We start from the raw sequence: 17211 nt of genomic DNA on the forward strand, positions 1-17211 counted from the left end.
TCATTATTAAAAGTTGATGGCAAATTTGTTCACTGCTTGATATAAACTAGTTCTAGTGAAAAGAATTATTAGGAAGTAATCAATAAGTAATTAGCTCCTGTTTTAGGAATACCTGTTCCTTACGGAGAGTTATTATACGCTTATTGATAGTATTGAAAGACCAGAGTATATGGAGTTTCAGTTTATCAATTCTATTGTACAATAAATTGAAGAGTAAATTTTTTCTCATTACCCCTGAAATGCTAAATTGAAGAGTTAATGGTCTTTCATGACCATTGAAATGGTAGGTGTCTAATTTAGTATGATTTTTTCCTAAATTTTTTATTCTTTAATCATTTTTTTACTGAAAAGTTCCACTCCTATCCTTATGAGTAATTCTTGCTATATTCTCCTGTCTCCTGTTTTGACCTAGTGATCTTTGTTTAAAAGATAAGGGTTCGGGCTTCCCTGGTGGCGCAGTGGTTGAGAGTCCGCCTGCCGATGCTGGGGACACGGGTTCGTGCCCCGGTCCGGGAAGATCCCACATGCCGCGGAGCGGCTGGGCCCGTGAGCCATGGCTGCTAAGCCTGTGCGTGCGGAGCCTGTGCTCCACAACGGGGAGAGGCCACAACAGTGAGAGGCCCGCATACAGCAAAAAAAAAAAAAAAAAAGATAAGGGTTCTATTTGAAATTAAAATTAAAACAAAATTCTCACCTATACCTGTGGGTATATCTTTACCTTCTAGAAGTGCGATGTTTAATATAAAAACTAATTTTCCTAAACTATCTTCTTTTAAATGTAGATAATATATATCATCAGTAGAAAAGCTTCCTGAAAGAAGAAATTGTTCAAAAGAAATTTGAAAGTAGCAAAAGTATAAGACAAAGATAATTGACAGCAGATACAGAGGACAGCATGGGAGTAAGTACAGCATGAAAGAAGATGAGATGATAATATCTAGAGCAAATCTGAGTTCAGAAAATAGAATTGAATTAAAATATGAGTTGAAAAAGATATTTGAATTTCTAAACTGTTTAAATAAATCTAAGTCTTAGGAATTACTAAATGTATATTAAGAAGGAATGTTCTTAAATAGTTTTAATAGATATCTTCTAGGGGATTTAAAGTAAAAAGAATGTAAACGTAGTAGACATATATTTTGGCTCTCATTTCCACGTTAGTGGTTTTAATTGCTATTTGAGTGTTAATTGTACATCTACTCTAGGTAGAGAAAGATAAAATACCCAGTTTAAAATAAATGGATTGGATAATGTTTGAAAATTAATTTTAGAATCCTTAAAAATGACAGCTTAGCATACACCATAAATATCTATTAAACTTAACATACTTAGTATTGCATTTTCCAGATATCTTTGATATCTTTTGCAAGTATCAAAAATTCATAGTATTATTAAATCAATGTCATTATATATCATCCCCTCTCATGTTTTTACTAGAAGGAAATAGTAAAGTATTAGTAAAATCAAACATGGAAGTAATGCCTTATATTATTCTTTTTGCAGATTTTACTTCATTCATTTATTTAATGAATTCATTCAGAAAAACTCTGTTGAACGCCTACTCTTGCCAGGTATTGTCCTGGGCAACAGAACACAGCGGTGAACAAAATTGACTCTCCTGCCCATATGCAGCCACAGCTGATGATGTCTTCCAGTTTCAGTGTACTTAGAGTTGGCATCTCTTTTGTCATGATGTGCATTTTTTATATGTCAGCAGTAGACTCCCTACCAGAGCTGAGTCCTCAGAAATTCTTCAGTACATTGCAACCAGGAAAAGCTACCTTAGCTTATTTTTGTCAAGCTGGTAAGTATTTTTTATATTCTAATATGATTTTTGTGATGTTTCTATTGCTGTTTAATCAATATGCTAGGAAGAATTTATTATCAGGATTAATAATAGGTGCTTTAACGCTGCTACTATAATATGCCTGCCTGGGTTTCAATCCTGACTTTGCCACTTGACCTGCTGTGTGACCTTGGTTGAGTCACTTAGCCTCTCCACGTGTCTTTTTTGTCATCCATAATGAGGAAATAGTGTGTGCTTTATAAAATTATTGTGAGGATTAAGTGACTTTACTCATGTGCTTAGTCCATAGTAAATACTAGATAAGAATTAGCTGTTAATAATATCTGAATTTCATCATCATTTCTGAAAGTAAACTTTTGGATATTTTTAGCATGTAAATATTTTAAAAGTGTTTTCAAACTTTAAATATAGTATTAGTAATGCCTTAGTTTAATACTCTGCTTTAGCTGTACCATTAATTATACTGAATTGATTAATATAACTATTGAACATAACTTATCATTATCATGGTTCCATTTAAGTTGTTTTGTGCCTTAAAAAATACTATTCTTGGAATTAGTAAATGAAGTGAATTCATATTTTTGTTGGCTCCCTTATTACAATTGTGATTTGAAAATGGTATTTTAAAATCATTTTGAAAATTTTGTACCTGTGTGTTGTGTATATAGTATTAAACTTGGAAAAGTAACGCCAAATGTGCCATTTAAATTAAACATTTATCCAGTTTATGTTTAGAAAGCATTTAAGGTCACTTACAAAGTGAAAATATGTCATGATAAAAATATTAGAAATAAGAGTAATGAGGCAATAGGAAATAAGGGTACAAGAATTTGTAACTAGGTTCATTTAGTTACTTGATTATTTGTTGTTGCATACTAGTTGGGCAAACTAATATATTTCTTTTTCAGTTTGCAGCTTTGGGCTTTAATTTTAAAAATTCATCTTTCCTAAGGGGCAAGTCATAAAACATTCATAAAACATTTCTTATTTTAGATTCTCCAAGTACCTCTGTATTTCTTGAAGAACTGAATGAGGCTGATAAACCTCTCCAGGACTATGGAATTTCAGTCACAAAGGTAGAAAGATATTTATGTTAATAAATTACTAGTGACAAACATTTTACAACTGTGTGACCTAAGACTGAGTATCTAAAAACACTACATTGTTTCACATCTTTTTCCAAACTGGAAAAATAGTTTTTCTACCTTTTTTTTCATAAGAATAAACAGAAGTATAGTTAATTCCAGATTATTGTATAAATTATAAATACAGGGGAAAAAAAGCTACTTAAAATTCTGGAGCTTAGAACTTTATTTTGTAAACCATTCTATTGGGGCTATGGTGTCATTTATTTTTTCAATCTTCTATTTAAGTTTTTTTTTTTTTGCCTGACAAATATATCATAATAGATGTCCATAATTTAGCTATTAAAATTTTTCTTTTAACACAAACTGAGGTACCAAAATTGAAGTAATTCAAGTGTTTTTTTTTTCTTTCCTATTCTTCTAAGTCTTTATAATTGCTTATGTTGTGGGTTCTCATATTTATTTTTAGAAAAAAGTTAAAACAACCTAATTTGGGACTTCCCTGGTGGCTCAGTGGTTGAGAGTCCGCTTGCCAACGCAGGGGACATGGGTTCGTGCCCCGGTCCGGGAAGATCCCACATGCCACCGAGCGGCTGGGCCCGTGAGACATGGCCGCTGAGCCTGTGCGTCCAGAGCCTGTGCAAAACAACCTAATTTGAAATTACATACTTAATTTTTTTCTCAAAAAGTGTTTGAACTTGCCATGGAGTATTATGGAAAATTTCCACATGCATCATGGTTTAGATAGCTACAGGAGCCTTTCATTTAGTTTAAACTTAGAATTTGTACCTCAGAAAACGGAATGATTAGTAACCCAGTGATTATTAAATTCTTTCAGATTAGTGTCTCCCTGACTTTCTGTGTACATTTATTCTTTCTTAGTTCATTAGCCTTCCTCCTTTGAGAGATGGCTACTGTCCCTCTTGGTCCCTGAAGCTAGAGTTCCCAGGGCAGGAAGCATAGAAAAGTTAACTGTGACTTTTAAAGAGAAACTGTTCACTCTCACCGCAGAACACTTCTGACACCAGATGTGTGTTTTTCATATGAATCAGTTCTGACACTAACAACCCAGAATTAGCACAGACCCCACAGGTTAAGGGCCCAGTCCTATGAGATGCCCCTCACTTCAGATGTCAGTCACAAGGAGTGAGTGGGTCCCCAGGCTCCCTACGACTTCTGTAGGACTTGGCTCCAAATGGCGGTTCTCACAACCCCCTCCTCAGGTTCCATAATTGTCCATAATGTCTCACAGAACTCAGGGAAAGACTTTACTTACTATTACTGACTTCTTATTAAGGATATGTCAGGAATAGCCAAATGGAAGAGCTGTGCGGGGCAACATCTGGAAGAGTTTCAAGTGCAGGAGCTTCTATCCCCGTGTGGTTTGGGGTGTGTCATCCTCCTGTACTTGGATGTGTTCACTGGAAGCTCTCCACACCCTGTAGTTTAGGGTTTTTATGGAGGTTGTTATGTAGGCATGATTGGTCAAATCATTGGCCGTTGCTGATTAACTCCATCTCCAGCCCTAAGGTGGGGAGGTGGGGCTGAAAGTTCCCACCCTCTGATCTTTCCCTTGTCTTGCTGGTAACCAGCCCCCATCTTGAAGCTGTCTAGGGGCCCCCAGCCACCAGTCATCTCATTAGCATGCAAACAGACACTCTTATCACTCCCAGAGATTCCAAGTGTTTCAGAAGCTCTTATATTTCAGGTTAAAGACCAAATATTAGAAGAAAAGATACTCCTGGCACTCTATCATGCAGGAAATTACAGGGTTTTAGGAGCTCTGTGTTAGGAACAAGGGGCAAAGACCAAATATATATTTCTTCTTATATCATGTTTATATACCTCAAAAACCTCTTTTTTAATGTCAATTCTGTTTTGTATAGAGGTCTCAGTTAACTTTGAACCACTGTTTATACTCTGGAATGATAATGGCACTCATCTTTAAGGAGCTTTGAATAAAAATCAAAATTGAAATTTAGAAACAAAATGCTAGGTTGGTATGATACTCTAAAGGGATAGTCATGCTGTTATCTAGTAACTAATAAACTAGTAACTAGTAACTGTGTGTCTAGTAACTAGAGTAGAATATTAAGGTTCATGCCCAGGGGTTACCTTTATGAACTAACAGTTTGTAAAGCTTTTGCAGTTGAGGACTCTTAAGCTATGTGGAAAGGAGACGGTGAAAGAGATAGACCTATATTGAGTACCTAGCTCAGTCCCTGGTGCATAGTAGATACTCAGTACTGTTTATGAGATTGAAACGAGCTTGCTATATTTAGTCTTTTATTGGATAGCAAAATGGCTAAGACCCCAGTCTCTTTCTTTGGAGAGTATATATCCAAAATGGGGCGATAAAACACATTCACAGACTTTTTTCTTTTTTGGCCGCGCTGCACAGGTTGTAAGAATCTTAGTTCCCCAACCAGGGGTTGAACCTGGGCCCTTGGCAGTGAAAGTGAGGAGTCCCAACCACGGGACCGCCAGGGAATTCCCATAGACCATTTTAATAACTAGCAGAACTTGGTCATTATAAAAAGAGATACAAATAAAATGCTGTAGAGGTTTAAAAGAAAGAAATCTTACATGATCATCAAGGTGGAAGGTCATACTATGGTATTGGGAAAGACTTCACAAAAAGTAGCATTTTGAGATTGTCTTCAAAAGTTAAGATTTCAGGAGACAGACATAGATGAAGAAAACACTAAAATATAAATGGACTAAGTGTTCCAGTTAAGAAAAAGATTGTCAGGCTGGGAACAATAACCAAACCTAATTGTAAGCTATTTAGAAATGCATCTTAAAATAAAGGCTTTAGAAATTCTTAAAGCAAATGAAGGAAAAAATATATATATCATGCAAATAATAACCAAAAGAAAGCTGGTATGACTATATTACTGTATCAATGTAGATTTTAAAACAAAAAACCTTTGTCATCCTTTCTGTCATAACCAATCCATCATTAAGTCCTTCAAGTTCTGCTATCAAAACTTTTCACATCTGACCACTTCCTGTACCTTCACTTTTACCCCCCTGCCCTTGTCTAAACTGTCCTCACTTCTCCTCTGGGAAACCACAAGCCTCCTATTTGGCCTTTCTCCTTTCACTCTTGTCTCACTGAACCCTTCTCCACATGTAAGTCAGATCACATTGCTGCTCTCTCAGAAAGGCTTCCCATTACAGTTATACTAACATGGAAACTCCTCTTTGGACATTTAATTCCTCTAATCTCATTTTCTGTTCTTCCACCTTGCTCAGCTTGTTCCTGACACATGCTAGTCATCTTTCTCTTACTTGGACCTTCTAGGTGTGTATTTCCATAAGGCCTTTGCAGGTATTTTCTCCTCTGCTTAGAACTCATCTCTTCCACATATTTGTATATTTGTATGCATCACTCCATTACTTCGGTTCTTTGTGCAAATGTCACCTCCTCAGAGAAGTCTTCTTTGATGACTTACCTAAAATGTTCGGTCATGTACTATCCCTTTAATAGTGCTTTTTTCTTTATAGCCCTTAACATTGCATACTAATTAGTTTTTTTTTTTAATGGTCCGTCTCTACTTTTAGAATGTAAGTTCTAAAGATAAACATTTTAATTTGGAACTTAACTGTACTCCTAGTGATGAGAACAGTGACTAACATATGGTAGGTGTTCAAATGTGTGTTGAGCGGATGAATGGATAAATCTGTCGTCATAATACCAACCATCCCCTATGCTCTGACTTCTAAAAATTAAAAAAAAAAAACTACATACACTAAAATTCACTGTTTTTGGTTATGACCGTACTCTTTTAATTCGAATTCTCTATTCCTCATATCTTTTTTGAGTATCGGTTCTCTTTTAGTAGCTTTTTTCTATAAAACAAATGTAGCTTTCCCACTTGTCACTCTGCTTTCTCAAACTCTGTTAAAATTAACTTGAACAGCAAAAACAAAAAAGCCTCATCTAAAAAAAACCAAAAAAACCCTAACTTAACAAAATCCAAAACAAAATACTAACTGTTCTTCTTCCAGACTTAGTTTTGGTAAGTTATGTCGGTGGCTACCCACTTGCCCCATCTAAAAACCTCTTCATCCTCTTTATCTCTTGCCTTCCCCCATCTATCCCATGTTGCATATTACACGCTCAGTCTTCTCCCTAGTTTTACTTACTGTATTTGTGGAAAGTCGCTTGAATGTCTTCTGTCGTTTTCTGCTTTACTACAGGTCCCAGTCATCCCTGACCTGTACGGATGGGATACACTATTAACCGGCTTCCTTGCCTTTGTGCTCTCATGTCTTCCATTGTATCTCCATGTTGCTGCCAGGATTGGCCTTATGTTTTTCACATAGAGTCCTGATTGTAAGCTATCAAGGGCTGTTGTGGCTTCTCTAACATCATCAGGGACTCAGGTTCATTCTTTCTGTTGCACCATCCTTAGCAAAGGTTTCTTCTTTAAAGATGCCTTATGGTCCATGATGACTGCTGGTGCCTACCTGTCTTGTCAGTTTTTTTTTGTCAGAAAGAAGTGGGAAGAGCAAGAGTATCTATCACTCAACCCCCTTTTAAGATCCTTCTAGGCATCCCAAACCAGTGACTTCTCCTAACATCATTTAGCCAGCCTTAGCTGTTGGGGGAGTCTGGAAAAGTCTTTTAATGGGGCACTTGCTTTTAATGAAATTCTGTTAGTGACGCAAAAGGGTAGCATGGATTTGGGGTTAGGAGCCAGCAATATCTGCTATACCTGTGCTCCAGCTACTGAGATGCTTTCGTGGTCCCAACTTAGCACCACTTCTGTGCTTCCTGGCTTTTGCTCATGATTTTCTTGTCCTGCCTTAATTGTTTCCTTCCTTTCCTACCTCGTTATCTTCTACTTCGTTCATCAGATTGAATTAAATCTTAGGTATAATTAAATATAACTCTTAGGTGTAGGAACAGTTCCTTTCTCCGGGTTACCTCAAGCACTTGAATAAGTGAGCAATTATAGCATACAAATCAGAAAGAAAAGTAAAAAAAATTTGATCTGGAGACAAACTGTAATGTTTAATTTTCCTTTCTGTTTCCCTAACCAAGAAACTTGACCTTTTGATATGTACTCTAAACGTTAAATATAATCTTTTAAAGGTTAATTGCGTCACAGAAGAAACATCGAGGTACTGTGGAAGCGAAAAGAATGTGATGAAAGCATATTTATTCAGGTAAGCTATTTTTAGTTTTTTTGGCTCAGATGGACAAACATAAAGCTATACTTCTAGAATATTCAAGTATATAAAATATCACTAGGCCAGAATAAAGGTGTATGTAGTAGGGGTCATATGAAGCTTAGCAAGAAGTCTAACTAATAGATTTGTTACCTCCACTTTGCTTCCTAATCTGTAAATTGAGGAGATTAATACCTACCTCACAGGATTGTTTTGGCTATTAAATGAGAATCTTATGTAAGCTCTGACGGCAAAGGCCTGGTAAGTGAGCACTTAGCAGATTTAGTGTTCTAAGTAGGTATGTCAGGTCCATATTCGGGTGGGAAATAAATGTACTTTATTTTTGAGGGATCTGCAGATGTCCAGGTTATGGATTCCTCCATTACTTGGGTCTGCTAATCTGAGTTTTCTCAAAATCCTTTCCTCACACTCTTGGGATTTGGCCTAGGAAGTGGGGAGAGATCCTGTCTCCTCAGGGACCTACTGCTGAGGACCCTTCTTTCTGTCTCCTGCTTGTCTCCTTCCCAGCCCATCTGGGGAATCTGTGTGTGCTGGGAGGAAGCCTGGTTGGGACTCCTGTTGCTTCCCAGTCTTTCTGCCAGGCCCAGGGCCTAAGCTTTTCAAAGTCAGTGTATCTGTGCCTGTGTGTTCAGTAAATATTTGAGTGTGTATCATGGCCAGCACTCTGGTAGGTATATCGGCTAGTGGATAAGACACAGGCTCCAAGAACTGCCAGAGCTTCCAGCCTGGTGTGTTAGAGAGACAAGTGAATTGAATGCTAAGGAAATATTTCTGTAATGCTTTTTAAAACTTTTTGCAGGGGTCACATATTACTCAGAGAATTCCCAACCGATACCTTGTTCGATGTGGATGCCATCGTTGCTCATGTTCTCTTGTAAGTACAGGGGATACCCATTTACTTACTCACTTGTTATTTATCTGTTGATTTCATTTTAGACAACCACAGTCCATTACAATATTTTAGGGTCTTAGCATTATACTTGTAAGCATCAGTTTCACACATATTGCTGGTCTGTCTTCCCACACAGAGGATCTAAAATGTCTTGAATGGCAGAGGATACAGAAACATGGAGATATTCTGTATAAAAGTAGGAGGTGGCACAGCACGGCCACCTGGCTCATACAATCGCTCTTGCCTTTGATTCTGTCTGTGGAGTGAGGATGTTACCAGGACAGAAGCTCATCTTTGCTATTCTCACTAGGGTTTTTGAAGTATCTAGCCTCCTTTTCACCCCAGCCTGATTTTTTTTTTTTTTTTTTTTTCCGGAGTCTGTAGCTCCGTTCCTGCTCAGTACGTGCAGAAACATTTCAGGTGTTCCCAGCACGCGCTGAATGTTTATTGAGAGAGAGTGAATCTAATTTAACTTGCCTGGCATGGAATCTTTAGGCCTGGGATTCAGCCCTACCTGGGGTCCACTCCTGCAGTCTCTCCTCAAATGAAGTATTAGTATCTTTGGTAACAGCTAGAAGCTATGACTTTTTCAGGACACGAGTTTACAGGGACTTTTCCAAATTAACGTTTGCTGAGACCTTTGCTGACCTTGACTATCTCTGTTTTCTGTGTGGCTCCCATCTTCCTCCTCTTCTTCTACCTGATTCTCGCAAAAATGGTGTGAAAGTTAAGTTACAGGAAACTCTAAACTTGATAGGTGACAAGTTGTGGTTATCACATGTTCCAGTACTAATAATATATTAATAACAGTCTTTAGAAATCCCGGCCAACCATGGACCCTGAGGCCTGTGGACTGAGCAGCCAGTTGTAAGGCATGAAAGATGGCCTTTTGAAGAAGGAATTCCAAAGACCTGTTGGGCTGCCTTGGAAGCCCTTTCCTGGGATAGAGAAGGGGTGGCTATCTTGAGAGTGAGGGTCATGAAAAGCTTAGCAAAAAGTCCAAGTCATAGATATATTTGTTCTCAAGAAGCTTACTCGTTTATGCTTTTTACAGTGGATACCCAATGACTGTCTTTGACCCAGAAACAAGGGTGAAGAATCAGAGAAAGAAGATTCTTTAAGGGATGAGGGAGGGGAGACTAAGGTTGTCTTTGACAAGTCTGACAGCAAATCCTGGAGCGGCAGGTCCATGCTGGGCAGCCTGATGACAAGGTGGTTTCGAAACAACTGGGCCTTAGATGTGGAGAGGACGCTGTTACCTGAACTGGGTATCCTGTGGGGCTTGTGTCATTCAATCCTGCCATGGTGTCCTATTCCTTGTGCTGTACTAATGCTGATTTATAGAACACTAATTCCACAAATAGAGTATTCCCCACGTTCCTGCTATGTGCCAGACACTTGTAAGGCACTGGAGATGCAAGACAGCGTAAGATGTGGCTCTGTTCTCTAAGAATTTAATGTTTTGTTGCAGAGACAGATATGTAAACAGAAAATATGTAGGAAGTGAAATAGTAGAAGTACGTCTGCATATGTCCACAGGGTAGTGAATAGTTCCTTGTGTCTAGAATGAGGGTGGATGTTTGTTAAGAAGCCTTCCTGAAGGAGGTGGCACCTGGGATGAGTCTTAAAGGATAAGCGGGGGTTTGCCCGGTGAAGAAATGGAAGGTGGAAGAAGCAGGGGAAACTGTGAGCCCAGGCAGGGAGGTTAGGACAGTTTGGAGAGGGTAGTTTTTACTGGAGTCTGAAATGTGAAGCAGGAGGTGAGAGCAGAGAAGTTGGCATGGGGTCAGAGGAAGGGATCTTTGTTTACCACGTGAAGAAGTTTAGGCTTTGGGGTAGCCCCTGAAGGGTGAGGAGGCCAGCTCTGGGCCAGAATCCTTGTGTGATCTTTCAGACCCAACCACGGGCAATTACAAGCTTTGCCCAGCAGGCCTCATAGGGGAAAGGTGCTCTCCCACACCAGACTGGTGCACAGCCAGAGCATTGCAGTTTTCTAGAGAAAATTGAGGTCCAGGACTCAGACCCCCCCCTTCCCAATCCCTCGGACCCCTCCCTCTCCCATCCTTCTGACCAGACTGGCCTTTAGTCCCAGGTGTCTCCATTTGGGGCCTCATTATCAGGGACGTGGCCTGAGGCATCTTCCAGGTGCTTTGCCAAGACCTCCTTATCACAGGTCTTTGGCTAAACACTTTCTCTGCTTTAACTCTGTACTTTTCTTCTCCTCGCCCTTCACCTGCTCAGTCCCCCCACCATTCCACGGGTCCATAAAGAGGCAGGAGCCTTCTTGGAATGAGATGATTCCCACGGCCACTGGCCCCGGCCTGGAGCTGTTCAGTGGCGGGGGATGGGAACGGAACATCGTGGAGGCTGTGCCTCTCCTTTTGCCTCTTGCTTGCACTGTCGCAGTAACTGAATAAAGGCTTGGTTGTTTCTTTTAGTTTGGCTCTCTGTCCTAAGTGACCACTTCAACACCTGATTGCTCAACTGCAGGGTTGTAGGCAGATAAGTGATGTGATCAGAGTAGCACTTGAGGGCTCTTTCTGGTGGGTGAGAGACAAATCTGTGGGGTCCAAGCACATGTAGACACCATTGTGTGGCTATTGTGCAATCTAGGGAAGTAAAGATAGCAAAGAGGGGGTTTTCTTTTTAATTCTTAGGAGGTAAAATGAACCGGGCTTGGTAACGATTAATTTGATTAATCCCTGATCTCTTCTTTTCCTTCCTTCCCATCTCACTCTACCCCACATCTGATCTGATCACCATCTGAAGTAGGCAAGGATGAAGAGCAAATTTACAGGAGAAAATGAGTCTACGTTAACAAGTTGGATGCCCATCTTACCTGAGTCTTGAGTAGGCAGCTGTAGGAATTTGCACCCCTGGGGAGTGTTGTCAACATGTAGGTCATCTAGGGAGCATCCTAGGATAACACCAACATATGAAGGAAGAAGAAACTGAGCAGGAAAACACAAATGTCAAGGAGGTAGAATTCCAAAGAGGCAATGCCCTCATTTTTGTTTCAAATGTAAGAAAACTGACTTGTGGAATACAGTATTTTACAAAAATTTTCAGTAATGATATTTAGAATCTTGAAGAACTGTGCTAAATAGTATGCCATATCATAGCTGTACCTTGCAAATTGCCACGAGGAAAAAAATGCCTCTCAAGCCGTCACCCTACTTCTTTGTGCTAAAAGCATCAGTTTGAAATACCCAGTTCCTGGCAAGCAGTTCCTCCCTTGTACTCTTTTTAGTTGTATACTATTCCTAGAAATGGAACTGAACTGTTGCTTGATATCTTTTGCCCACTTTTCTATCATTTTTTTTTAAAGGGTGATTTTGTCCTAGAGCTGGTTATTTCTTTTATTTATTTATGGCTATGTTGGGTCTTCGTTGCTGTGTGCAGGCTTTCTCTAGTTGTGGGGAGCGGGGGCTTCTCACTGCGGTGGCTTCTCTTGTTGCAGAGCACGGACTCTAGGCACGTGGGCTTCAGTAGTTGTGGCACTTGGGCTTCAGTAGTTGTGGCTCACAGGCTCTAGAGCACAGGCTCAGTAGTTGTGGCGCACGGGCTTAGTTGCTCCGCAGCACGTGGGATCTTCCTGGACCAGGGCTCAAACCCATGTCCCCTGCATTGGCAGGCGGATTCTTAACCACTGAGCCACGAGGGAAGTCCTCTATCATGTTTTGAACTTTTATTCTTATTAATTTCTAGGTGCTCTCCTTATATAAAGGAGACACAAATTGTACATTTTCCTGTTTGTCATTTATCTTTTGAATTTCCCTATTTTGTTCTTTTAAATATCATCAGGTCAAATTTATCTTTTTTCTTTTGACTTCTGGATTTTAAGTTGTACCAAGGTCTCCCTTATGCTCTTGTTACAAAGGACTTCACTTAAAGAAATTAAGACTGTTTTATAGAGCAGTTTTAGGATTACAGAAAATTGAACAGATAGTCCAGAGAATTCCTCCTTTCTCCTCTGTACTGTTTCCTCTGTTAACATTTTGCATTGGTGTGGTACATTTGTTACAATTGATGAATCAATACTGACACATTATTATTAACCGAAGTGCATAGTTTATGTTAGGGTTCACTCTGTGATGTACAGTTCTATGAGTTTTGACAAATGTATGATGACATGTATCCACCATTATAGTAGCAAACAGAATCGTTTCACTGCCCTGAAAATACCCTGTGCTCCACCTATTCATCCTTCCCTTCCACTCCCCAACCACTGATCTTTTCACTGTCTCTATAGTTTTGCCTTTTTTGAGTGTCATATAGTTGGAATTGTAACCCAGAAAAAGAGCTCGTGTGTCAGTTTCACAGAAAGCCAAACTCTGACAGCAGGTGTTTGCAGCAAAGTAAGGGCAGCAAAGTAAGGGTTTACTGCAGGGCGCCAAGCAAGGGAGTGGGTGACTCAGATCCACTCCAGCTTGGTCTTTGAGTTAGGGGGTTTTTAAAGGGAAAGAACAAAGGAGCTGGGATTAATCATTGTCTAGTGACATTTCTGTGACATTTCCTAATTGTAGTTTCAGGAGTCAGGATACCTATGGTTTATTAGCATCTGGTCTGGTGGTCCATGACCCTACGGGGGGTCTGTTAGCTCATCCTGCCCTGGAGAAGCAACTTGTGTCTGTACATTAACAATAAGTTATGAACCACAGCAATTTTAGTACATTAATGCACTAAATGTTGTCGACAATAGCAGTTTTAGTCATCTGACTCTGGTTGATTACTGTTCAGTTAGCACAGGATTGAAGTCAGAGGGGACAAGAAAGGGAATAAAGTTTTGGAGAGAGAGCTTAATCATCACCTTGGCAGGTAGACTTGGTTTTAGTGGGGGCTCGTTTTCAGAATCATATAGCATGTAGCCTTTTCAGATTGGCTGCTGCTTCTAATTAGCAATATGTTTTTAAGGTTCCTCCATGTCTTTTCATGGTTTGATAGCTCATTTCTTTTTATTGCTGAATAATATTCCATTGTATGGATGTATCACTGTTTATCTGTTCACCTGTTGAAGGACATCTTGGTTGCTTCCAAGTTTTGGCAATCATGATTAAAGTTACTATAAAGTTCATGCGTAGGTTTTTTTGTATTGATGTAGTTTTTCAACTCATATGGGCAAATACTGAGGGGTGTGATTTCTGGATCATATGGTAAGACTATGTTTAGCTTTGTAAGAAACTGCTAAACTGTCTTCCAAAGTGGCTGTATCATTTTGCATTACCACCTACATTGAATGAGTTCCTGTTGCTCTACATTCTTGCCAACATTTGTTATTGTTAATTTTTTTTTTAACTGTAGCTATTCTAATAGGTGTGTAGTGGTATCTCATTGTTTTAATTTACAGCTTCCTAAGGACAAAGGATATTGAGCATCTTTTAGTATGCTCATTTGCTGTTTGTATATTTTCTTTGGTGGGGTATCCGTCAGATCTTTTGCCCATATTTTAAATGTTTTTTTTTTTTTTCTCATTGTTGAGTTTAAGAGTTCTTCTGTATATTTTGGATACAAGTCCTTTATCAGCTATATGTTTTGCAAATATTTTCTCCCAGTCTGTGGCTTGTTTCTTCATTCTCTTAATGGTGTCTTTTGCAGAGCAGAAGTTTTTAATAATAATAAAATCCAACTTTACAATTTTTTTTCTTTCATGGATCATGCTTTTGGTGTTGTGTCTAAAAATTCATTGCCAAATCCAAGGTCACCAAGATTTTCTTCTATGTTTTACATTTAGGTCTATGATCCATTTTGAGTTAATTTTTATGAAAGGTGTAAAGTCAGTGTCTCGATTCACTTATTTGCATGTGAATGTCCAGTTGTTTCAGCCCCTTTTTTGAAAAGAGGAGCCTTTCTCCATTAAACTGCTTTTGCTCTTTTGTCAAAGATCAGACTCTATTTATGTAGGTGTATTTCTTCTCAATGTTTTAACTGTTCAATTTAACATTTAAATCTTTGCTTTGTATGGAATTTAACTAGGTAAATAGCATGAGCAGTATATTAGTCAGGTGGCTAAATAATTGTCCCAACACAACTGAAATTAATCTCAGTTTTCAAGGTGTGATTTTTTTATACTAAACGCTCATATATATTGGGGTCTACTTTGGACTTTCTGTTTCATTAATCTATTTTTTTTTTTTTTTACTAGTACTGTTGCTTTAATTACTGAGGCTTTATAATGTAATATCTGAAAGGTCCAGGCCCCTTCATGTTTCTGTTTCTAGAATTGCATTTTTGTTCTGTTTACATGTGACATTTAAAATTAGCTTGTCTGGTTTCTTCCTCTCCCTGACTAAATCCTACTGGCATTAAATTTATAAGTTATTTTAGGGACACTTGACATCTTTAGAATGAATCTTCCCATCCCAGAACCAGATGTCTTTCCATTTATTCAAGTTTTCTTTTGTGTTCTCTAGTAGTGTTTTAATGCTTTCTTCATATATGCTTGGACACTGAAATTTATTACTGGGTATTTTATATCTTTTGTTTCTATTGTAAATGGGATTTTCCTTCCATTATCTTCTGATACATACACACTGATAAATTTTTATGTGATCAGTGATCCACAGTTACACTTGAACTTTGCTTCTTTGTAAACAGAAAAGATCAAGGTTTTAGACAATTTCTTAGTCTCAGAATATAGAAAAATTGCAATTGGGGAAGAATTAAGTTAGTAAAATCTAAGACTAGAATAACAAGTGTAAACTTAGGGTAACCCTATACTAAATATTTACGGAATTGTATATTTTTGAACCATCATGGCCAATTAAGTAGTGTATTTTTGGAGGACATTTAAAATATTCCTAAAACATCATTGATTAAAAATATTCTGAGTAAATGGTCTACTAACATTTTTAACACATTGATTTTTCAGGATATATTAATGAAATAAACCAAGTGTTTAGAGCATAGCATTGTTCTGTGTGTGTAAGAAAGGGAGTGTTAAGTCTAAAACTCTGAAGGGTCTTCGATGTTACCCTCCTTGCATAATACTTGCGGAAACACCAAGCCTCTGAATCAGAAATCAGACACAGCGGTAACAGCAATCACAGTAACATGGTAGTATTGGATTTGCCGTACCCAGTTCTCCACAGAGCTACAAGGTGAGAGCCATACGCTTAAATCTGTACTTACAGCAAGGTTTGGAGAAGGAGAACTTAAATTATGAATCTCTGAGTTTACATAGGAGCTGGCAAATCTGCTTTTTCCTTCTGAAGATAGAGTGCTTATCTTTTTCTCTGGAATTTAAACAAATTGCTTGGGGCAGGAGAAAAAGTTCTCTACCCCTAAATATAAGCATTTAGCTCCAGGGAAGATAAGGAAGGTTTTATTACCTTTGAATGGGACCAGGTGGCTCCAGAGAAAAGGAAACAAGATTAGAACATGAAGAGATGTTTTCCATCTTTGTGTACTGCCAATTTTCATCTTCAGGAGACATGGACTGTATAGGAACACTGAGAAATCTAGGAGGGATAGTTTTCTAACGGAGACATATATAAATATTTATTTATGGCATATATGTATTTGGTATAAATATTTCAAAGCTTCACAAGAACGTGATTATTGGTTTACGGGAAGGGAATGCGGAAGCTGGGATGGGGGGAAGGAGTTGGAGGTGGACTTTTCACTCTTTAACTTTTTGTATACTTCTTGTGTTAGGAGTCCTACAAAAGAGTTAAAATTTGCAAAATAAATAAAATTTAAAATAAAGGTAAGATTACAGATTTATAGTCTACAAATTCTCAGCTCTGTTTTCTAAAATATACATAGTCAAAACCGATGGGGCTTCCCTGGTGGCGCAGTGGTTGAGAGTCCGCCTGCCGATGCAGGGGACATGGGTTCGTGCCCTGGTCCGGGAGGATCCCACGTGCCGCGGAACGGCTGGGCCCGTGAGCCATGGCCACTGAGCCTGCGCGTCCGGAGCCTGTGCTCCGCAACGGGAGAGGCCACAACAGTGAGAGGCCTGCGTACCGCAAAAAAAAACAAAAAAAAAACCCAACAAAAAACCGATGAAATTGTGTGGTTTGGTAACTGTGAGGAAAATTTCACTTCCCAGCTTCTAGATTGGATTAAGAAGGGTAATATTTAGAAAAAGAAAGTAAAGTAACAATCTTTATTTGTTGATTGAGAATATCATATGTAACCAGTCTGAGGCAAGTCAGATGGAGGTGTAGAAGATTGAGGCACTATAATCTCAAATGTGCTTTGGAATGATACATGAAGAAGTCAGG

At 38.6% G+C, this 17211-nt stretch overlaps 1 protein-coding gene and 1 long non-coding RNA gene across 7 annotated transcripts in view; one reads left to right on the forward strand and one right to left on the reverse strand.

The window, feature by feature from the left end:
- TXNDC16 (thioredoxin domain containing 16) overlaps window positions 1-17211 on the forward strand; it is a 116156-nt gene that overhangs the window by 6274 nt on the left and 92671 nt on the right. For 3 of the 6 annotated variants that reach the window (XM_067735693.1, XM_067735713.1, XM_067735703.1), the window contains exons 2-6: window positions 783-901; window positions 1504-1804; window positions 2801-2883; window positions 7997-8070; window positions 8894-8968. In XM_067735693.1, the coding sequence (XP_067591794.1) occupies window positions 1627-1804; window positions 2801-2883; window positions 7997-8070; window positions 8894-8968 (410 nt within the window). In that variant the 5' untranslated portion in view covers window positions 783-901; window positions 1504-1626. The remainder of the gene's footprint in view (window positions 1-782; window positions 902-1503; window positions 1805-2800; window positions 2884-7996; window positions 8071-8893; window positions 8969-17211) is intronic. The other 3 variants (XM_067735723.1, XM_067735742.1, XM_067735732.1) reach the window with 1 other exon arrangement.
- On the reverse strand, window positions 7072-16452 carry LOC137223649 (uncharacterized). The gene is made up of 3 exons (XR_010942959.1): window positions 16315-16452; window positions 11826-11903; window positions 7072-7116 (listed from the first exon to the last, which is right to left on the reverse strand). It is a non-coding gene; the product is annotated as an uncharacterized lncRNA (long non-coding RNA).

The sequence above is a fragment of the Pseudorca crassidens genome, chromosome 1 (assembly GCF_039906515.1).
Source record: "Pseudorca crassidens isolate mPseCra1 chromosome 1, mPseCra1.hap1, whole genome shotgun sequence".
Classification (NCBI taxonomy): Eukaryota; Metazoa; Chordata; class Mammalia; order Artiodactyla; family Delphinidae; genus Pseudorca; species Pseudorca crassidens.